This window comes from Glycine max, chromosome 6 (genome assembly GCF_000004515.6).
Source record: "Glycine max cultivar Williams 82 chromosome 6, Glycine_max_v4.0, whole genome shotgun sequence".
Classification (NCBI taxonomy): Eukaryota; Viridiplantae; Streptophyta; class Magnoliopsida; order Fabales; family Fabaceae; genus Glycine; species Glycine max.
The window spans coordinates 19,072,945-19,097,042 of record NC_038242.2 but is presented as its reverse complement, the minus strand read 5'-3'; the positions used below and the strand labels follow the sequence as shown (position 1 = coordinate 19,097,042).

Below are 24,098 nucleotides of genomic sequence, written 5' to 3'. Positions count from 1 at the left end.
GCGCACCTAGCCCTGTACCCTCAGTCTAGTGAAACTCGCCAGTCAAACTGGCAGTTCCTTATGCCTGTGCTTGTTGCCATTCCAAGTGGCGAGTTCTTCATTATGCATGTGCGTATCGCCAGTGTGAATGACGATTTGTTCACGGACACCAAACTCGCCAGTGGTTCTGACGATTTGGGTGTTGCATGCATGCAGAACACGTCCAAAAGTGCCCCCTGCTGGAAAATGTTTCAAAATAGTCTCATCTGAGAAAATAGTTTATAAAACTACCCCAAATGGAAAAATTTGCTGCATACCTCACTTTTTAATTTTTATTCATTTTATTTTACATTTTTTTTCTCCCTACAAAATACACCATATATGCTTCCAAGACATTTTAGATGAACACAAGACTCGCATAGTCACCAACTCTAATTTTTTATTATATAATATCAAAGTCAATACTAAAAAATTTATAATTGATGTATCTTATTCAACTAGTATCGAAAGACACATTCTACTAAAAATTAACAAAGTGTTGTAATTTGTGAGTGTGATTGGATGCAACCTTTGCCATCATTATTCGTTAATTGGTGCTTAGGTGGGTGTTTGGGATCAAGAAGAGAAAAAACCCTCAGGAGGATAAGATTCACATTGCAGTGAAAACCATACGTAACGCGCCTGTAAACTTGAAACCCTAAAAGCGACGATTTGCAACAGCGCTCTCTCTCTCTCTCTACGCGTTTCGGACTGAATCGAGGTTCTTTTTTCTCTTACTCTCAATCTTTCATTTTTCAATTGCACTCTGTATGCTCTTAATTTCTCTTTTGCCCTCTTTGTTACCTTTACTGGTGAAAGCATAAAATGAATCTGTGCCCTCTTTCTGCATTCTTGTGTTTTGGATTTTCATTTTCAGTAGGAAGAAAGCATTTCACTTTGTTTTATCTTATCTTATTTTGTTTAAATGAAAATGAAAATGAAAAAGAAAAGATGTTCTTGGGGTCTATGCCGGAAACCCAATAGGAGAATTATGTGTAGTTAATTATGGATTCAGCAAAAATGACAGAAAAGTTATCTTTTGGTATAATGTTGTTTTGGGTTTTTATCTAAACCATTTGTGATTTGGGTATTCAAATTTCATTTCTTGGTCGGTTGGTGAATTTAGGACCAAGGTTTTGTCTGTATCTGCATCACGATCACAATTGTGGCCAACTGTGGCCGCATTTGTGTTCAATGTCAAGGATGGGGATGGAATTTGAAGCCTTGTTTAGGACACACTATTTGGAGTTCTGAAACTTTGTATGGCTGTTTTGGGCTGATCTCTTATTTTGTCTTGCAGGCTTTTTGAAAGAGTCTGTGGCGATACATGGGAGTATAGATTCAGTAGGAACAGTCCAATTGGGAAAAATTAACAATGGAGAAATTGAAATCCTTGTAAATATTTAGGTACAGAAAAATGTGGATTTGCTGGGTGGTCCTGTAAAATATATTTAGATACAGACAGAGAAAGGTGTTTTTGCTGGGTGATCTTCGATTATCACCACTGGTTTGGTATTGGATTTGCAGCCTCTGTACGTTTTCTAGTTTAGGAGGTGCTTTTCAGTTTAAAGATCCGTGATGGATGTTGTAAATGATTTGCATATGGGGCCTCCAGCAACAACCAATTTGGGAGGTTCCACTAGTACAGATGATGTAAATTCATCGCAGAAGCAGAAAATAGTGAGAAAGAAGACACAAGGTAAATCTGTTGAGTGTGAAGGTCCTGATTTTTCACTGGATAAGTCTTCACCGAAGACAGATGCTACTATAAAGCACCCATTACATGAGTCCCCTGCTTTACCTAATTTCTTAAGTTGCCAAATAATTGTAGAATATTCAACAGAGAATGAAAAGAGCAAACGGCAGAAGACAACACATAATGCTATTGAAGGCAATGTTAATGGTTGCGGCACTCCTGAGGGTATTTTTTCACCAAAAGCTTCCACACCTGCATTGGATATGCCTTCAGAACATCCCATTCAATGTTTTTCCAATGATCTAATAACAAGTCAATCTTGTGTGGAAGTGGGTATTTGTCAGGGACATAATGAAGAAAAGAAGCAAAATATGATCAATACAACTGCAGAAAATAGCAATTCACAGCAAGGCATTCCAGAAGAAAGCTGCAATCACATTTCATTTGCAGCAAGTCATGAGCCTTTTGCAAAAGAGTGTGTTTCAGAAGTTGTAAAATTGAACACAGAGCATGGTATAAATGATAACATTCCCAACCGTGAGGATAAGAATGATTTTGAAAAGAATACAAGTCTGGTGAAGAAAAATGTTGATGACTCACTGGATTATGGCTTGTGTGATAAAAATCTGTGTGTTAAAACGTATGCAAGGAGAAAAATGGTTAATTCCAGTTGCTGGAGAAACAGTGGTTCCCCAAGTCCTGAAAATTGTAACAAGGAACCAACTATTCAGGATCATCAAAAGGATGATTCACACAAATTTTCTGATGGACCATTGAGAGTGTGCTTGATGGATGGAGAAACAAAACTTTCAATTGATCAAGTTACCTCACAAAGTGGAGCTGCAGCTGAGGAAATAAAGTTGAGCACTGACAACATTAACGAGCAAAGATTTATGACTACATCTTCTGCAGTAGACATTCCTTCAGAGCATCTCAAAACAGATGGCAGACCACTAGATCATACTGAGATTACAAGAAATGATCTGTGTTGTGCAGGTGATGTTTCTGATTTATGCTTAGACATAGTAAGAGATTATCGTTTAAAGTTTTCACAATTCTGATTAGACTTAGTGTTGTTGGCAACTCAAAGAATAAGCTTCTCATTTTATGTTGTGCAGATGAGGAAATAGAGTTGAGCACTGACAACATTAAGGAGCAAAGATTTATGGCTACCTCTTCTGCCGTAGACATTCCTGTTGAGCAACTCAAAACAAGTTGTAGAAAGCTAGATAATACGGAGATTACAAGAAATGATCTGTGTTGTGCAGGTGATGTTTCTGATTTAAGCTTAGACACAGTAAGAGACGGTCATTTAAAGATTTCACAATTCTCACTAGACAGAAATTTTGCTGGCAACCAAAAGAACAAACTTCTCATCCTTGATCTGAATGGACTGCTTGCTGATTTTGTCAGTATCAGTGACACTGACACTCCTTTCCGAAGATATAGACGAGAACCAGAGCCAGATTTTGTGCTTAGAGGGAAGAAAGGTGACATGGTCAAATGTCTTGTTTCCTCATTCCAGATTTCATATCTTGCTCTAGCTCAAATTTGGCTGATATGCTACTCTTTCCTTTTGCAGTCTACAAGAGGCCCTTTTGTGACGATTTTCTACAGTTTTGCTTTGACACATTTCATGTGGGAGTATGGTCGTCTAGATCCAAGTATCTGCCAATCTGTGACTGATTTTATCTCGTTGTTTTTGTTTATTAGTTTGACCTAGGCTTAAGATGCAATCACAGACTGGTTGATTTGTATTTCAGTAATAAAAAAGTGGTATTCATACATTTTTTACCATTCCTCTATTGGCAGGAGCAATGTTGATGCATCAATCAAATTTCTTATGGGGAAATCTGCAACCAAACTGCTCTTTTGTTGGGTAATCTGTTCCAAATCTTTTGTAGTTTTTAGCATAAATTTTAGGGGCTTCTGCTATGTATAATTTCTTTTCCTCAACACAGTCTTAGGAATTCAAATACTTCTTCTGTCTAGTTGTACTGTATCAACATTTTTACTCTAAATGGCCTTTTGTTTTGTGTGAGCCAGATGTTGAGTGGTTATTGGGATTGTTTTGTATTCATTTCTTGCATTTTGAATGATGTGAAATTGTGGTGATCAACAAAACAATGCAATATTGCTGACATTTAATTTTTCTCTGTTAATATCTCATGTTTGGAGATATAAGGTTGGCCTAGTGGTTGGGAAGGGGGGGCTTAAGGGTGAAGGGAGAGAGGGGAGGGGGAGGTCACGGGTTGGAATCTCCCACTGACATTATAACAAACTAACATTTGCTGATCAAATTAGACAATCTCATGTCTGCAATACAATACAACTTGTTCTATTTTTGCTGCCTAACTGACTTTTATGCCTTCTCTCCAGGATTTTCCATATCATTTAGTTGTATTTTTTTTATTATCACCACCAAACAGAAGCAGCCTTGTATTTCTAGTTGTCATTTGCTTGAATTGTGTGTATGTGCATGGGTGTGGTGGACTGTGGATGGATTTCAGTTTGGACAAATTGGAATTGGATTGATGTTGTAAATCATAATTGCATTTTAGTAAAATAATTTGTTGTTTCATCATTATAGATGCAGTTACAACTTGCAGATGTTTTCTGTTATCAATTCACTTCTGCTTGGAATTTATCTAGACACTATTAATCTCTGTATAATGCTATATGTAGAATCAGTCCCACTGTACTAAAACAAAGTTTAGTACTGTTGAGAATATAGACAAGCCACTTGTGTTGAAGGAAATAAGGAAGTTGTGGGAAAAGGCAGAACCTGATCTACCATGGGAGAAGGGAGAGTTTAATGAGTCAAACACATTGTTATTGGATGACTCGCCTTACAAGGCACTAATGAATCCTGTAAGCTCTTTTGTTTTGTTTTCCTTTCTTGCAATAAGCTTTTAGTCTCTAGTGTTATATCATATTTCCTCCTATTTTGTCAATTCACATGAAATTTATTTTCAGAGGCATTCAGCAATATTTCCTTATTCTTACCGGTACTACCACACCAGAGACTCAGAATTAGGTGGGACAATCTTCTTCTGCTCACCTTCCTCTCCTTTCTCACGCCCTGTATTTCATTATGAATAACAAACGCTTTAAGCATATTGATATGAAATTCATGTTAAGCCTCCTGTTCTATTGTTCCACAGGACGAGAAGGTGATCTTCGGGTTTATCTAAAAGGGCTGGCTAAGGCCGAGAATGTGCAAAACTATGTGTCAGAAAATCCGTTTGGCCAACGGCCCATAAGAGAAGCAAATCCATCTTGGGGTTACTATCGTAGAGTTATAGAATCACTTCAAAGAAGCCAAAATGATGGGCCCTCATTACCCAGGTAGGGAGATAACTGCTTACAGAACAATGCATGATGAAAACTGTTGAGATGGTTCTCATTCACATTGTTTCAAGCAGTGCATATTTTGGCCACTCTGATGAATGAATAATAGCTGTTGAGTTTTGGTTGATAAGGTGTCTGAAATAGATCAGTTTTGTATATTTGCTACTTAAGCCGACTAGCTGGGCATATAGTTCTACTGTATTCTGTTCATTATTTTTCGGCCTTCAAGCGTGATTGATTTCACGTTGGAAACCGTTGACCACTGAACGCGAGTTTAGAGTTGGTCAAACTTGATTTTGTCTTTTACTATTATGTTTTGCACTTCTCATACTTGTATTAACAGAATAGACTAGAGTCTTATTTGAAACTATTTCCGGTAGCTTTTGAATCCATTTGAAAAGAACCCAAGTCTGTGAGGTAATATTTTGTTCTTCCATAAGATAAAGGGTGAGTTTGCTTAAACTTAAAAAAATTACTTTAAAATAAGTGTTTTCTTAAGAAGCAGATAAGGTTTGTTTATTTTTTAAAATAAAAAGAATTTTTATTAAAATAGAAGTAATTTAGACAAACATACTAAAAAAATAGCTGCATATTTTATTAAAGTAAGTGTTTATTTTAACAAATAAGTTTAAACAAATTGACTCATACTATATACTTCTCTTTGACAAAGGGGAGCTAGTGGGGAAAAAACCCATCGTATCCCAATACCCAAAGGCTTCTGAATTCTCTCGCTATGTAAGGGTATGGGGAAAGGTCATATGCGAAGAGACTTTTTGAATTTAAATCCATGACCAATGACCAAACCAATCACAAGACAAAAAGAGCTAGTGAGTTATAGAAAAATTGATAGGATTAGGTTATAATTTTTTAAAATGTAAAAAAATGTGAAATTTAATGCCTGAAATCACAGGTAAATCTTTTCCTAAATAAATTTAACTCACATTTTGATAAAAGGTGAGAAAAATAATGACCTATGTCAAGCTTTTTATATTCATAGATAAGTTGCTTTGAATGCACTGATGCAATTCACATGGATTACGTGAAGAGGGAAGCTGGTTTTGCGTTAATTGACTTGGAAGTTGGAAGGGGTAAGACTTGCGTGATCCACACTATTCAATTTTCTAAAATACTTGTTAAAAATATTTTAAATATATTGTAATACAAATACTATATAATTATTTGTATAAGAACCCATTCTTATAGCTGGAGTTCATGTTAACCTCTTTCAATAATGATCCTTATTCCTTACTAAGGACAATCCTTAACAAGAATCGATTCTTAAACTTAAGAACTTTACAAGAACTCGCATTGAAGATATCTTTAAAAATTAAATTTTTACTAAAAACCTATTAAAATTTAAAATATTAGTTAGGTCCATTTAAAATGTTTTTTAATTTTCAATGATCAAAAATACTTTTTACTTCAATGATTCATCTTCTGATATTTTAACTAAAACCTATTAAATTAGTGAGATCTATTAAAAATGACATTTGTACTAAAACCTATTAAAAAAATAATGAGGTCCATTTAAAATGAAAAAGAGAGTTGCTGAGAGCAACATCGTGGTGAACTTGAATTGCTCCCCAACGGTTCTTTAGTTGCTGTCAAGAGTACTATACAAGTTGCCTCACAAAGATAAATCAGCGTTGGAGACGAGCTCAAATATTAGGTATATACAGAGAAATGTTAACACTTTTTTAACACGTTTTAAGAAAGCCAAGCTCATTTCCTTCGTTCTTGGGTTTTGACTTCAGAGTGCGAAACTCAAGACTAAATACAGCAAGATGTTAAGAAAAATGTAGCCTAGCAACATGTTAAGAAAAATGTTCTCAATATTTCTCATATAAAAGATGCATCAAGAAAATATATGAATAGAATAAGAGAAAGTAAACTATGTACTGTAAAATAAATTTAATCACAAATACGATGTATAATAAGTTTTTTACTTTTACAATAAATTTACTTGAAAATTAATTAGTATATAGGGCTGCCAAGAGTAGTCATGGAAGACAATGATTTTTTTATTCTCCACTTGTATTTTATATTGCAAACAATCTTTTTGTGGATACACACTAAATATGAGTATCTCTCTTAAAATGAATTTAAATCCAAACATTAAACAAGATTTATATTTTTCATTGAAAGCAATTTTATTTCAGACACTAATATGAGTATCTCTTCTAACATGAATTTAAATCCAAACACTAACTCTGGTTGAATGATCCCGGTACTATTCAAGTTCGGTTCTTGCTAGAAATAAATTTTAGCATATTTTACTTATCTTTCTATCAAACTCTAGATAAGATTTCTTTTCCTAATAAACCAAAGATTAAGAAGAAAAAAAATCCAAACACGAAACAAGGTTTGTACAAGCCAATACGCCAATACAGTAACATGGTGGTTGGATTTTATTGTCTGCATTGACCTAACGCAACTTTAAAGATTTGCTGAAGTACGTAGAATCCTCGTCTGAGAAATCAGAAGTTGTTGGACACGTAAATAAAAGGTGAATAAGAACATTTTGGTGGTATGAGTTGTCAAAGATGTGCAAACCCCTGCAGAGCATGTGGCAGTTGGAGACACTGCAAAGTCTCTAATTAAACTTATTGGTCAATTTTAACCAAAAAATGTCCTCGTTTAACAGAATCAAAGCAACCCTTCATTGGCCTAAAGTGATTAAAAGAAGAAAAAAAAGGGTTACATTGCCTCTCATAAGTCATATCTCATAACTACATAACAAACAAATAAAGGCATTCAATATTTAACTACCGAGTCCATGAACTTGTTAATATATATTTTTATTCTTTTCAATAAAGCCTATTACTAGCAAAGGTCAATTCATTAGAAAAAAGAAGAAGAAGAAGAAGCAAAGGTCAAATTAAACCTTTCAAGTAATTTTGCTTTAATTATGTATAAGAGTAGGTATTGCTTTCTGATTTTAGGCCCACCGAGATCCTAATGTTTGGCATTCTTGTCCCATAATTTTATTTTGCAATATCTTCTTCACTGTCACAATCTTCATATATTCATGTGAGTACACACTGTTTGCCAATGACAGTTTAAAAATGCTGTAACCCAACCACCATTTTCCCTCGAGCTTCTGTGCCATGAGTTAAAAAAAAAAAAGAAGCATGCATGTGTTTCTATTCTCAGTGTTGGATATGCATTGCACACCAACCATGCTATCATTTCTAGTTCCATGTGCATGCATGCAATCATGCAACTACTTTAAAAACCAATTCCATACTTATTTTCCTAAAGAATGTGTTGCTTAGGACCACAATTAAATCCTAGGTCACCTTCTTTAAGCTACAAAATGGTCCCAATTTCTGTTTGTTTCTCCCAGAACAGCTAAGAAAAAGCCCACAAAATCCAAACTAGAAGTGACTCAACAATATGTGGATAGAAAAACCTCCAGGTTTCTTTGGTGCCTTGTCACGTGACCAACTCAACTAGCTATTATTATTGTTAGGCTTAAATATGAATTTAGTCTTAGAAAATTTGTATTTTTTAATTTTAGTGTATGTAAATTTATTTTATATGTTTAGTCTCTATAAATTTGTATTTTTTTTTATTTTGGTTCTATAAGTTTTTTTATTCATGTTTAATTAATCTCAATAAGTTTGCATTTTTCTTATTGTTAGTCCTTTTAAGATTTTCATTTTTTATTTGTTAGCCTCTATAAGTTCATGCTTTAGGGATTTTAAAAATAAAAACTTAACAGACTAAAAATGAAAAAAAGACTTACAAGAATCAAAATTAAAAAAGTGCAAAATTATAGAACTAAAAACAAAAAAAAAGCTTACATTAATCAAAATTAAAAAATGTAAATTTATAAAGAGTACATTCATATTTAAGTCTTATTGTTATTAAAGATTTTGTCTAACTAATTCTAACTAAAAATAGGATTAAACAACTTCATCCTATGTGGCCTAATAAATTACACACATTTGTTTAGATTTCTTTATACATAAATTGTATATAATTTTATTGGGCAGTTTAGGATGGAGTTATTTGATTTCATATAATTCCATTATTAAATGTTTGGTAAACTTGTAATATAGTTTTCATCAACCGAGCATGTGCTATGGATGCAACCGTGATTTAGATTACCTGTCATATAAATTCCCATGCTTTTTTTTTTTTGAGAAATATAAATAAATTCCCGTGCTGATAACTATTCGAAATTTTCTTGACTCTTCTTACCTTTTCTAGATTTTTATTCAATTGGTTTAAATCTTTCATTAAATGAAGCGGTAGTACTATATCCCTTTTTTAGGTTTCATCATATTATTGTGGAGCAAGTAACTTCATTTTCGTGGTACTAATTATACGAATAACAAAATACCAAAAGAAAGCTACCAAAAGATTGTGACATGTTCCGCACCTTTTATTGTCCTTTATCTCCCACAGCATCAATCTTCGAAATGGCCAAAATGTGAAGTCGTTGAACACGAACCCAAACAGTTAATTCTCTCTTAAAAGTGTTAGAAATATTTATTGAAATTTTATAGAATCCTTATAAAATATATGTAAACATCAATAACATAGTTAAATTATCAATAAGGGTTATGAAAAATACTTGGATTCATACTATGCAGCCAAATTAATAATTATAAGAAACAATTAATTTGGTGATCTTTCTCAATCAAATCACAGTTTTTATTTATTGGGGTCTTTTTTTTTCTTGTTAGATGGAAAGAAGAGAATATGGTTTCTTGATTTGATGTATTGGGGATCACAACTGTGCTTTACGTTTTTAACCTGTTATAGTTCCCATTATTTTCTAACGGGATAAACAAGCCCATATTAATTTTCTAATGAGAGTCTAATAGGCTCACCAAAATAAATTGCTTATATTGAGTCCATAAAAAATATAAATAACTAATATAATATGTAGTCCACATTAATTGATTAAGTAAGAATTATAAAATTCCTTAGAATATTTACATTTAAATAGGAGTGAATTGAACTTTTCTCTTCAATATACATGCTTAAATTATGTTATCCTTTAAAAAAATAGGCTTAATGTCACTTTTGATTCATTATGTTTCGTAGTTATTTTGCTTTGATACCTTAAATTTAAAATTTTTTATGTTGGTCCATTATGTTTTCGAAATGTATCATTTTTTGTTATTTTTTCAATTTTCTGTTAGAAACGTTAGTGCTCTATTAACTTTTCAATTTCAAAATGGTTTGACGTTACTTTTGGTTCATTATGTTTCGCAATGGTACATTATGTTTTAAAATTTTCATTATTGTCCTTTATGTTTTCGAAATGTATCATTTAGGTCATTTTTTAAAATTTTCTTAGAAAAGTTTGTTTTTAAAATTTTTCTCAATCATAAGGGGTAAGGGTCCCATTTCCTTCCATCGCTCTACCTTTCGTCGTCGACCCAAAAAGATTGTTGTCCTGCCCTCGCTTTTATCTCTGCCACAACCACCCTATACGGTCGGAATTGTCGCCTCACCTAACGACAACAACCGTCTCATTGTCACCTCTCTTTACGTTGCTCATCTTCGCCTGACCAGGTTGTAGATGTCAAATGAGAAATCCTCCACTTGCCCGTCCAACTATGTGTGATAGTGGCGGTCTTGCTCACAGACCTCACAAAGAGTCACATTATCACTTCCTCGTTCATATATGGATTAATAGGCGAGTTAGGATCATGTTTTTGTCTTTTGTCAACTCTTGCTCCGATTTCCCCTGCTTCTTCTATTTCCAATAACATAATTGTATGAAAGGTTTTGGTTTTCCAATGAGGAGGATAAGAATTTTCGGTGGTTCTAGCGAGATTATGTATTGACGTCGTTCAATTTGTGTGATGTTGCATTTTTTACCTTTTCAAATCTAAAAGAGGTTGGAGGAGATGATTATTTTTTAGTTGTTTTTTTTTAAATATAGTGGTGGTTTTTAGCCACCACTATGTAAAGTTAATTATTTTAAAAGACTTAATGCCACTTTTGGTTCATTATGTTTCACTTTTACACATTAATTTTTAAAAGTTTTATTTTGGTCCTTTATGTTTTCGAAATGTATCATTTTGGTCCTTTTTTAAAATTTAAAGTTAATCAAACACTAACATTTCTAACAGAAGAATGAAAAAAAGACCAAAGCAACACATTTTAAAAACATAAAGGGCTAGAATAAAGCTCTTAAAACTTAACGTATCAAAGTGAAACAACTACAAAACATAATGAATCAAAAGTGACACTAAGCCAAAAAAAATATTATACTTTGTTTTTGTGGAAAAAATTACATTCCACTCTTCTAAAAGATTAATGTATTAATTATATTAATTTGAATGCTCTAAGCTGAGACTTGTCGACTTTTTGGTGACATCGGCCAAAAATTTAAATTTTTTTTTCTTTATGTGGATTGAAATAATAAATCTCTTGAATATGGTGCAATATTTTGACACAATTGAAACATTAGCAAGGTTATATGCATTTACAAATGACACTTTGACACTTAAGTTAGTAACGATTTTACTAAAGTAACGATATATATTAAATATTTAAATGCTATAGTGACCTTAATTGTATTTAAGAAGTTTAAGATATGATGGATTTCCTAGCACAAGACTCAATTGTTAGAAAGAGGAGTGCTAGGAACACACTATACCAAAATTCTAAAATCAGAATAAACATGGCCACACACAAACATGAAATTTAATAGAGTTTAGCAAGTCTACCTACATCTTCGGGAGCAGAGCAACCATTTCTATTATTCATTTGACAAATAAGGTTACATCAATATTTATAATATAAAATATAATATAGATTTACAATATCACTCATGTATTACTTCACTACACCCCTTTGAAGAGGTGAAATACATATCAAAGGTTCCCCATGTCAGTCCAGTTGGTTGTTTGATATATACAGTTGGTTGTTTGATATATACAGTGGTTTGCACTAGACCAAATTTGGTACATGTTGTGAGCCAAGTATGTAAGTTTATGTCGAAACCAAGGAAGTGACATTGGGAAGTAGTGAAATGGATCTTTAGGTACCTAAAGGATACAATAGGTCATGGTATTATGTTTGACAGCAAATAGGTGATCCTTCAATTGTGGGATATGTGGATTCTGACGATGCTATTGATTTAGATTCCGCTCCAGTATGCTCTAACATTTGTTTCCCCCTAAAATATGGTTTGTGCACAAAAATCTCCATATTGACAAATATTAACCCCCATGGAAAATAACAAGAAGTCCACCTCATAGTCTCATGGGTCAAGGAGTCCAGTTATATCTAGCATCGAGCAACATTCAACAAGTTCAAGAAATGCTTGAACATGTCTGCTATGACTGCCTTGACTAACATATTAGTTGCATTCTTTAAATTATGAACCTTTATGAGCAAAATTTGACCAAATTCCATCAACTCCCAATCATGTGAAACCTCTCATCAATATGCTTGGTGTTAGCACGATACACTTGATTCTTTGCCAAATAGATAACACTTTAACTATCACAATGCAAATGAACTCCACCTTGCCCAATGCCCAACTCCTTTACAAATTCCTTACTAGCCTCTGTTATTGTCATGTACTTTGCTTCAATTATTGAAATTACCACAACAGACTAAACAATGGATTTCCAACAAATAAGCTCACCTGTAAGAGTAAAGAATACCCTATTGTAGACCTCATGTCATCCAAATAACTAGCATAGTTAGGATCCACAAATCCCACAACTGAAAGATCACCATGCTGACTGCCAAACATAAAATCATGAACTATTGTACCCTCTAGGTACCTAAAGATCCACTTCACTGCTTCCCAATGTCGCTTCCATGGCTTCGACATAAACTTACATACGTGGCTTACAGCATATGTGAAATTCGATCTAATGCAAACCATAACATACGTTAAGCAACAAATTGCACTATTATAGCGAACCTTTAATATGTATTCCGCCACTTCATCTATCTTATGGCACTAATCTATAAAAAGCTTGAAGTAGTTTGCAAGTGGAGTACTCACTGGCTTAGTAATGCTCATGCCAAACCTGTCTAACATTTTCTCAACATTGCCCTGTTGTGAGAGCCATAGTTTTTTTGGATCTTCTATCCTTGTGAATATCCATCCCAAGAATCTTCTTGGTAGGACCCAAGTCATAAATTTCAAACTCTTTGCCCAACATAGATTTTGACTCATTCACATCACATAAATGGTTACTAGAAATTAGCATATCATCCACATAAAGTAGCAAAAAATAAAAGAGTCATCATCAAGGTTCCTCACATTAACACAACAGTCATCTCATATTACTAATAACCAATTAGAAGCATGTAGGAATACAACAAGCTTGTACCACTACCTTAAAGTATGCTTCAATCCATACAAAGACCTCTTCATCTTACAAACCAACCTACTCGCATTTTGATTGAACCCCTCTAGTTTCTTCATGTAAATTTGCTTTTCTAAATCACCATGAAGAAAATTTGTCTTCACATCCATTTTATCCAAGTGCATATCTCGGAGAGAAGTCAATTCCCTTTTGTTGTGAATACCCTTTTCCTACTAAGCAATCCTTGAACTTCTCCAATTCTTGTTTCGATACTAGAGGTTCCCTTTTGTACACCCATTTGCACCCTATGACTCTCTTGCCTAGAAGAAGCTTAACTAGCTCCCATGTTTGATTCTTTTGCAAAGACTCCATCACCTCCACCATAACACCTATCCATTTGTCTTTATCACATTTGTTCATAACCTCTTAAAAGGTAGAAGGGTCTCCAGAACTGGTGAAAGGTGCAAAGGAAGCCAAGTCTTCAAACCTGTATCAAACAACAAGTTTAATAGTGTGACATTCTTTATGTCTAACAAGATTGTACTCTTGCTATCCACTTGAACTCACTTCTCCATGTTCAAACCTTAGGTCATGGACTACATGGATTTTCCTTATCAAGAATCACCGACAGAGGCTCAAAATCTATTTGAACCTCCACAGAGCTAGGGGAAGCTCCATCTAGCACTAGCACATGGGTCTCAACTGTTTGTGGCATCATGAATTGGTCACCAAATATTGTATTCCTGTTGATCACCATCTTCTTAGAAATTGGATCCCAAAACTTGAACCCCTTTTTGTGACTTTGGAATAAGCTATGAAAACACTCTTTTTGGACTTTGGATCAAGTTTAGATCTTTCATAACTAGATATATTCACATAAGCAAGACAACAAAATATTTTCAAATTATTAAAATCAGCCAAGTTACTTGTCTAGACTTCCTCTACAACTTTCCCATCCAATGAAGCTTGTGGTGATTGGTTCAACAAATATCACACTATATTCATTGTCTCTACCTAAAAGGCATTGGAAAGGCCAACATTCAACCTCAGACACCGAGCCCTTTCAATAAGGAACCTATTCATCCTCTCTGTAACACCATTATGTTGTAGTTTTATGATTTGTTTATTGATGCAAACTCTATACAAAGGGGCTTCTAAATCAAAATTATAACATCTGTTAGACTTTTGTCATGCAAATCTAATTGAAATGTTCCTTAAATGTATATTAAGTTTTTTACAAGCATGCTTGTGGATGTAACACCTTAAAAGGAGTTCATTCCACAAAAAATATTACCATGCAAAAAAGATTGGTGACTATAGGTTTGTTAAAGAAAGTTAATTTTTGTGTTAATGACTACATGTTGCATAGGCTTGGACATGGATTGGATTTTTTAATCCAGTCCAAATACAATTAAATGGATTGGATTTCAAATTTAAATCCATATTTCAAATTCAAATGCAAACAAGTTTTATAAAAAAATGTTTCAAATGCATATCATAAACTCAATGGAAAAAAGATAGCATACACACTCCAAGACCAGTCAAACAAAGTTTACAATGAAAAAATTCATTTTGAATATTTACAAAAGATAAGGCATATACAAAACATAGTATACACAAAGTAGAGGTGCAACACAATCATACTGTGATTTCAACATTGCAGTTTGACAATTTGAGCACAACTTCTGTGCTAAATATAATGCAAGGGAAAAATAAGAGAAATCATAATTGATCACAGAGTTCACATATTTCAATTTATTTTTGAAAGTAGCATATTCATGTATTTCAATAAAATATAAGAATAAGAGTGCCCAAATTATTTCCCCAAGAATGACAAGACCAACAACTAAGAACTACATGTAAGTTAAATATTCTTTAATTTTAGAATTATGTATTGCTTAGTCCCTAAAGGCAATAAAATTTAAAACTTCAATATGTCCTTTACTTGTCAACTAACATCAGTATAATAACTCTAAAAAGAAAATGAATAATATCGATGAAGAAAGATGACAATTTTAGTATTGTATCATGCCATCATTAGATCATCCTATACAAGTTAATGCATACCATGTTTGATATTTATAATACATCATTCAATAAATTAGTGTTAGGAAATACAATTGAGTTTCTTATAACCTACTTCCCAAAAATTTAGAACATGTATTGTTGTGAAGAAATAACTATCTATGTTTATGAACTTCAACATTTTGCACCTCGTGTTTCTATTCTTTCTATATAATATGATCAACCAAAGTTATATCTTTTTAACCAACTCATCAAATTTTTTTCCATTACAAACATTGAATAGAAAAAGTCTAAGAGCATCTTTAGTGGAACAACTCATTTTAGGTTATGGACCACTTTTTGTGGGTTCTACATTTGAAATTAGTTAGGGAAAGAGACGTTAAAAAATTATATTTTTTGAAAAAAAAAAGTTCTTGAGAGTTCTTCCCCTAATACTCAACCTTCAGCATAGAGAATTCTTGAGCAAAAATAATGATAGATTTGGTGAACAGAGGTTCTTGAGCTAAAGAATTCAGCTCAAGAACCCCTACTAAAGACGCTTTGAGATTGAAAAAAAACATTATATGTAAAGCAAGCCCAAAAAATATTTCTTAAAATAGAGAACCAAATATTCAATGATATATAATATTAAGGATGGGAAAGCATATGTCACATGTATGGTCATAAAAATAAGTATAACACAAATAGAAATGTAATATATACATGTTGGAGTTAGTCCTAGTGGTCAATCCATTTTATACTATATTTGTATCGTGGTTTTAGCTTATATATTTTATATATAAATTATGCATGTTAATTATTATATTTTTAGTTTTATAGTGTAATAATGTCCTTAGAATAAGCACTTCATTCGGTGGCAAATCAAATGAGACTTGATTGTGAGATTCATTGAACAATGAAATGTTATTCTGAAAACATCTATAGTCAAGTATTCTTGTTGACTAGGGCCACAATAATGCATTGAGGCTATTGTGTGAGTAGCCTGTTGACCACGTTTCACAGGTGATGGATATGAGATATTAAGTTGGCACATATTAGGAGTTATATTTATACTTGGATAGACCCACTATGAGAAGGCTTCATAATATTTATGTAAGTGTCACAAGTGCTTCTCATGACAACCAGAAGATGATAGGAATCCTTTGACTTGAAGTCACTATGATTCCTACATATAGGAGTTGTAGGTTTTAATGCTATCAAACATTATTTGTAACAAGATGATCATACTTGAATATCTGAATTGTATATTCTAAAGGCCTAAAGAGAATGTCTCATTGGCTTCTTATTTATAGTAATCAATGTTTAATTACAATAATAATTTAATCCCTTAATTGTAGGGATAATAACCAAGCTAAACGGATTACATAAAAATAGTAACCTGGAAACTAAATCAATAACACAAATAAGAAAGCAATCCAAATTTAAATAAGGAAACAATCATATCATAATGATATATTAACACATATCATAATCATATCTTAACACTCCCCCTCAAGTTGAGGGTATAGATCATATAGATCCAGCTTGGAACAAATGTAGGATGTCCTTGACCCTCTAAGTGACTTGGTAAAAATATCTAGTAGTGAATTCTCCATAAATTATCTTTTTTCGCGTAAAGTGACAGTCAATTTTAATTTTGTTCGTGGAAGACCTATAAATATTCAAATTGAAGGCAAGACTAATGCATCTAGGATAATCGTCGAGACTATTGCACCTGGGACATAAATGGGGCCAATATATCTGGGATGAGACAAGGGCCGGTGCTTCTGGGACATAGACAAGAGACAGTGCGACTGGTACAAAGACAAGGGTCAGGGCATCTAGGACAAAGACAAGGCCAGTGCATTAGGACAGAGATAGGCCAGTGGAAGCCATTGGTGAGAGAGACAAGAATCGAAAAACACATACCAGTACTTGTGCATTGATCTTTAGGATAAAGAGAGATCGAATTTGGACAGACTAATGATCGATGAGTCTATCTATGATGTCGTCGACAAAAATAGGTAGCTGGAAGAAGGGCGACAAATGGAGGACAAACAAAGAAGTCCACTGGGGACAATATGTCCCCGATGGAGCACGATTTTTCATTATCCCTCAACCACACTCTAATATCAACTTGAATATGTTAATTGTATATTCCAAATTCCTAAAGAGAATCCACTTGGTTGTGTATTTATAGTAATCAATGTTGAATTACACCAATAATTTAATCCCTTAATTATAGGGATAATAATTAAGCTAAATGAATTACATAAAAATAATAAATAGGAAACTAAATCAACAATACAAATAAGAAAACAATCCTAATGTAAATAAGGAAACAATCCAAAAAAATCATAAAAATAGTACTTGTGTCTTAAATGAATATGTTGAAGAATGTGATTTTTTACTTAGGCCTGCATTGCATAAGTGATGCGCATTTCAGCAATTTAAGACATGGAGTTGCTTATATTAATATTAAAATAGCGGAGAATCAACCAACTACTTTCGTTTTCAGTTTTTCCTAGACTCAAACAATAAAAAGCAAAAGAAGTTGAATAGATAATTGACTCGGCTTTACTTAATTTGCAGTGCCACTTTACTTCAACTCCAAGATTTGATCTAAAATATCCCAATTTACGTTTCACTTTCACAGCCTTAAAAAGCAAAAGATAAAGTAAAGTTTCAATTTTCCTCATATGCCATCATGCTCCTCAACAGTTCTTCAAGATGAAAATCTTGTTTCTTAGTTAATTACACAATGAATATTATGTTTAGAGGAAACTACTCTCTCTCTCCTCTTGACTTCACACTTCTAGGTTTTACTTTGGCACTTATAAGGGTTAGAACACAAAATAATATATTTTTTGTCTCTCAAATTTAAAGTCTATCTTTTTAGTCTTTTAAATTAAAATTTATATTTTTTATTCCTTCAAATTTGTAAAATATTTTATTGGTTTCTTCTTATACATTTTTGGCAATTTGAATGCTTAATTTATGATTAAAAATTTTATTGCAAAGACAGCAAATAAAAAAAATAAGTATATTTAAGTTTTTTTAAAAGGGTATTTATAGGGGGTTAGATCCCCTCCTTTTTGTATAATTCTCATACTAATTGAGGTGAATCTAATAGTCTACACACATAATGATTATATGTGGGGGATGCTTCCTTACAAAAAGGTAAGGCATAATGTGCCAATCAAAGAGGGTTTTGGGGTAATGTTACTATGAGCATGGGTTAGTGGTGATTGGGTTAGGTTAGTTGGTCCTGCCTGATAGAGTCCGGCACATCACATGTGAGTTCCTTAACTCTGTGGTGTGGGGTTATGTTGCTAGCTAGGCTTGAAGCTTCTGTGTCCCCATATATATCACTATCATATCACTTTCAATTGCAAGCAGATAAGTGGATACAATAGTTATAACTTATAATGTATCATATATCTTCATGCACATAAAAAAAAGAATCGAATAATTGAAATGGATCTATATATAAGTGTATGCATACACAAGTGTACAATTAATTATCATTTCATTATGCCAACACGGGCCATCTTCTTCCAAGTAACAGCTGGATTACTCAGTCAGCTTCATCAAGTATTTATCCACCTGACAAAAGAAAAATGATAATAATAATGATGAGGGGAAATTAAAACAACAAACACTGTTATTATTATGACCACTTTTTTAAAAATGAATTTAACATGTTTTATTTAATAATTTAACATTTTCTTATTTTCATCTTTATAAATATTCTTTTTTTAGTCCTTGTGAAATGTATTTGTACTATTTTTTATCCTTAAAGAACTTTAAATAATATTTTGAATAACAAAAAATACAGTGAAAAAAAATATTATCTAAAACATTTTAAAGATAAAAAATAAAACAAATAAATTTTACAATGACTAAAACGACTTTCTTTTGCAGGGATGGAAATAAAAAAATTGCTAAATTATAAAGATAAAAAAAGATATTTAAACCTTTACTTAACTATATGTTATTTAATAAATTGGTAAATTAGAAAAAAAAATAGTGAACATATATATTTTGTTCTCCAAGGAAAAATTAGACTTCGGAGGAAAAATACATAAGTTTTCATCCATTCAAATATTACAATATTTTTGGGTGCAAGTCAAATTAACGTGAACTAGTACTATTCATGTTTGCTTTCAAGTTTGGTAAAAAAAAAAAAAAAAGTTAGCCTTCAAGTGTTGATTAGTAGGTGGACTCTTCTATCTAATATATTTAATATCTATAATAGCTTTTTGATATGGTAACATATATTTTTATTTTGATGTAATTGCATCGCAGAAACACACCCTCCATTAATTTATAAAATGAATTCTGGAACAGTTCTAAAAGTAATACAAATGCTAATAAAGCAAAAGTCCAAATCAATTAAAAGCATTAAGAAATAATATGCACACGGCGTCCAATACTGAGATTTCAAAATTTTAAAGAATTTAAAAAGCATTGAAATTTAATTATTTCAATTAAATTTATTTTATTTAAAAATATTTAATTTGTTTGAATAAAACAGTTTAAATTTCTTGCGTTATTTCTATTGTGTGCAAATTTCAAACTATATTATTTGAAGTTCTTTTATTTTATGTATTATTTTAAATTCCTTCATTTTGTTTGATAAAAATCCCCAACCAAAACTTCCATCATTTTAAAAATTCTTTGAACTAAATATTCAAATAAATCATGTTGATATACAATATTCTAATTAATTCACTTAAAAATTAATTTTCGTAATTAAAATTCCCCATTCAAACAATCAATGCTCATTAGCGATTTCTCACTAGCAAAACTGTGAGAGTAAACAAGAGGCTCACATTTCTCATTAACTTCAATTATATGCATGTTTGATGCATAGACATAGTGACATACATATCATCAAGAAAAACTGGTGATGATGAGAGATGTTTCTAGCTAAAAGTCGTGTTAAAATAAAAGACCCCTTTGGACATTTGTGAGGATTGATTGGACCAATTCATTTTAATTATTCTATTTTGTAGTGAAACTCAAAGAGTAAAAACAATTGAGTAAGGATGAAAAGGCACACTAACTATAGTAGCTTGTAGGGAGAATTGGAATGCATTAGGGATTGGTGGGGAGCCATGTGCCCGAGGAATCTGACACGGAGTTCCCAGTTTCCTCAATAACGGACATTTTCATCATTTATTCTATGGGGTACCACTCCAAATGTTGCAATCTACATGCAAATAATAACGCATGGGCGCGTAGTAAGGGGTAACAGAAATGGAATAAGAACCATTTTTAGCTAGCTAGTGCCAAGTGCCAACTGCCAAGTCAATTATACATGAATAATTAACATTGTTTTTTAATATAATCTTCTTTAATATCATTTTAATTGTATAATTAAGGCTAATTATACATATATTTAGCCCAACATCTCTTTTTGTCCAAATAAAATTGAACTTTGTCCCTATAAATATGATTTTAGGTTAGCTTCCAACGTTACAGATGAAAAAGATTGAAAAAAAAAACAATTCACAAGAATTGTAGTCATATTTTTTAGTGAAGATTAATTATCACGATGATTCAAAAAAAAAATTATACAATAAATAGGTGCTAAAGATAAAAGGATATATAAAAGAGTGCAAATACTTTTTTGTGTGAATCAGACTGTTTTTATCAGAAAGTTAATGATTAATTTCTTGAAATAATTTAAGAGGTTAATTTCTTTTAACATATATTTTTCATAGTCACAAATCATGTATTAAATTCATGATCATGTGTTTAAGAAATAAAAATTATATACTAGTCTTGTCATACAATATTGATTCTTTCATAATTCATAATAGTTCTATGGCTTGTATTAGATTCAAACAAGATTAATTAACTCGAATATATAATGCTTATGATTTTTTTTAAAAAAAGAAGAAAATACGTATTCAACGGTCAACATCGTGGTCGAATTAAATACATGGTGTTGTTAGCTGAAGCTGCTTTAGGACTTTTGGGTTTCGAGAATAATGGCCTCCATGTATGGTGACGTGTTTTTAATGATGAATAAACTCATCAACGACACAATAAATTGTATAGGCTGGCATTGGAAAAATACAGAAATCCAGAGAGAGAGAGAGAGAATCACGTTACAACAAGCATGATGTAAGCTAGGAATTTTGTTTGATTAAAAAAATCTAATTCCAGTCAGAATATTAACAAACATTTGTCTTTTTATCACATATATATATAAAAAAATTGAATGTGGATGTTTGTAAAATATGTAGTTTGACGTGGGTAATACTTCATCTTCGGTATTCCCTATTGTACAAACCCAGCTTCTAACCTTATATGGGAAATAATTGCCATATCTTTAAAGAACGAATTTCTTCTCACTAAAAATTGTTTTGGCACTTATATATCACATCCTCCAATGACGCATGTTTCCACCTCGAGTACTGTTTTCAGCTTGTTAAGATATATTAAACCGTGTATTAGGTTAAGAAATGGACTATTTTGCTCTCGCTACTTGCTAATTAAGCAGCCCTCTCTATAATGGGAATTATTATATTTTTTATGTACCAAAGTTGCCTTTATGTGTGTATATATATCGGTCTATTAAATGAATTTCCATGGATTAAGATTTTGACTTTCTTATTTTTTTTTGTGAGATTTTGACTTTCAATTTAGATATTCCAAATTCACCATAAAAATACAAATAAAATCAATAGAAAGGACCACACAACACATTCACCATTTCCTGTAAAAAAATTCATCATTTTATCATATTTATGATGTTATTTCATCGAGTAAACCTTAGACCATTTAATTGTTTTTTTTACAAAGTGCAATAAAAAAAGCTGTGTGATTAGGTTGGAAATATATAGTTGTAAAAATTAGTGAATTTTCTTAAGGGTAAAAAATAAAGGCATTAATTTCCCAGAAAATTTAAAGCATACCAAATAAATAAATTCAATTTTTCTAATTTATAAATTTAAAAACAAGTTAAAAAATATTTGCTTAACTGGGCAGCTTTACCCTCTTTTAATTACCAAGAAAACAACATTATTATTTTAAATAAAATTTAAAAGTTGAGTTTTATGAATACAAATTCTGAAAATATTTATTTCTCAAATTGAATTAATCTGAATTCAATGGAATTAGAAGGTCTCAAATAAAAAAAAGCACTGAATTTTAAATAACGAAATAAAGAAATTTTCTTGAAAAAAAAAAACTTAACTTCAGGGTTCAAAATTCACTTCAGGGGTAAGTCATGAGGAGCGTAGGCCGTAGGATACATTTGATGAAAGTGTATAAAAGTGATTGCACTTTGCAGCTGGTAATAAGAGGAGAGATTGAGAAGAAGCATCCTTTTTGTTTGATCAAGGGTTAACTTCTTTTTTTCACTACTTAAATAAATTATGAAATAAAACCTACTTAAATAATTTATAAATGTCAGACTCAATTTAATTGTTAATTAAAAATAATAAATGTGCAATTATTTAAGAGTATAAAACCTTTTGTTTCTATAAAATTCTGAAGTATTCTAAAATAATTTGATTCTTTAGGTTGACAAACCTATTATAAGATTAATTCTTAATTAAAGATCTAATCATACATTCAATTTCTTTGTTTCTTTTCAAGAGCATATTTTATAAGAATTAAACTTAATTCTTACCTCATAAATTTAGGATGCATTATATCTGTTCTACATCTATTAGTTACATTAGAGAGTATACTTAGATGAGAGTGTACATTTTCTTTTTTACAATTCAAGAATATTTAAATTAAATTCTAATAGAAAAATAATAATAATAAATCCTAAATATTTTATTAGAAGAATTATATTCATTATTCAAGTCACATATTTCTGTTACACACATTCTACCCTGTCTCTCTCTCTCTCTTTCTATCTGACAATATCACATGCACATGCAGACAGCTCCACACCCACACATCTTCATCCCACATGGATCATCATCGACTTGTGATCTATTAGAGTCTACGTGACATGTGACTCACCCAAACATTTCTCACCTTCTTCCCCTTCCACCCCATTAACACAATTAACAATTTGCTAAAACACAAAAAATATATAATAATAACAGCCTTAATTTAATCATTTAATTCTTATATTTTCATAATATTTTTATCATTTTTATATTTTTAGTCTCTATAATTTAAAAGTGATTTTTAATTCCTATCATTTATATTTTAATTTTTTTTAATCCTTAAAAGAAGTTTTTTTAGTCATTATAATTTACATTTTAATTTTCTTTTAATCTTTATAATTTAAAAGTGGTTTTTTTAATTCTTATAATTTATATTTTAATTCTCTTTTATTCTTTATCATCAAAATATCAGTAATATTATTAATTACAATTAACTATAAAAATATTGGTAAATATTTCGTAACAAATTTATCACAAGATAATTTGTAATAAAAAATAATTGATAATTTATAAATAATTATTTTTATATATTTTTTAATAAGAATTAAAAGATAATTAAAATACAAATTATAAGAATTAAAAAAATTATTTTCAAATTATAAAAACTAAAAAAAATTAAAATATAAATGATAAGACTAAAAAAATTATTTTTAAATTATAAGAACTAAAAAAAATTAAAATATAACTTATAGAAATAAAAAAAATATTTTCAAACTACAAAGACTACAAAATTAAAATTAAGAATCATGATAAATTACTAATTTATCCTAATAATAATAATAAGCAAAACCCTTGTGCCAGCTCCAACCA

General features: G+C 31.4%; 1 protein-coding gene across 2 annotated transcripts; it reads left to right on the top strand.

The window, feature by feature from the left end:
• Positions 1–474: 474 nt before the first annotated feature.
• Positions 475–5,432, top strand: LOC100806707 (uncharacterized). 2 transcript variants are annotated; one of them, XM_014776613.3, is made up of 9 exons: positions 475–739; positions 1,319–2,710; positions 2,833–2,982; positions 3,052–3,204; positions 3,297–3,378; positions 3,527–3,593; positions 4,400–4,585; positions 4,691–4,751; positions 4,879–5,432. In XM_014776613.3, the coding sequence occupies exons 2-9, from the start codon at positions 1,597–1,599 to the stop codon at positions 5,064–5,066; spliced, it is 2,001 nt and encodes a 666-aa protein (XP_014632099.1). In that variant the 5' UTR covers positions 475–739; positions 1,319–1,596; the 3' UTR covers positions 5,067–5,432. The 2 variants fall into 2 exon arrangements, with proteins under 2 accessions (XP_014632099.1, XP_014632098.1); XM_014776612.2 differs by having other exon boundaries at positions 476–739; positions 2,833–3,204.
• The last annotated feature ends 18,666 nt before the right edge of the window (positions 5,433–24,098 follow it).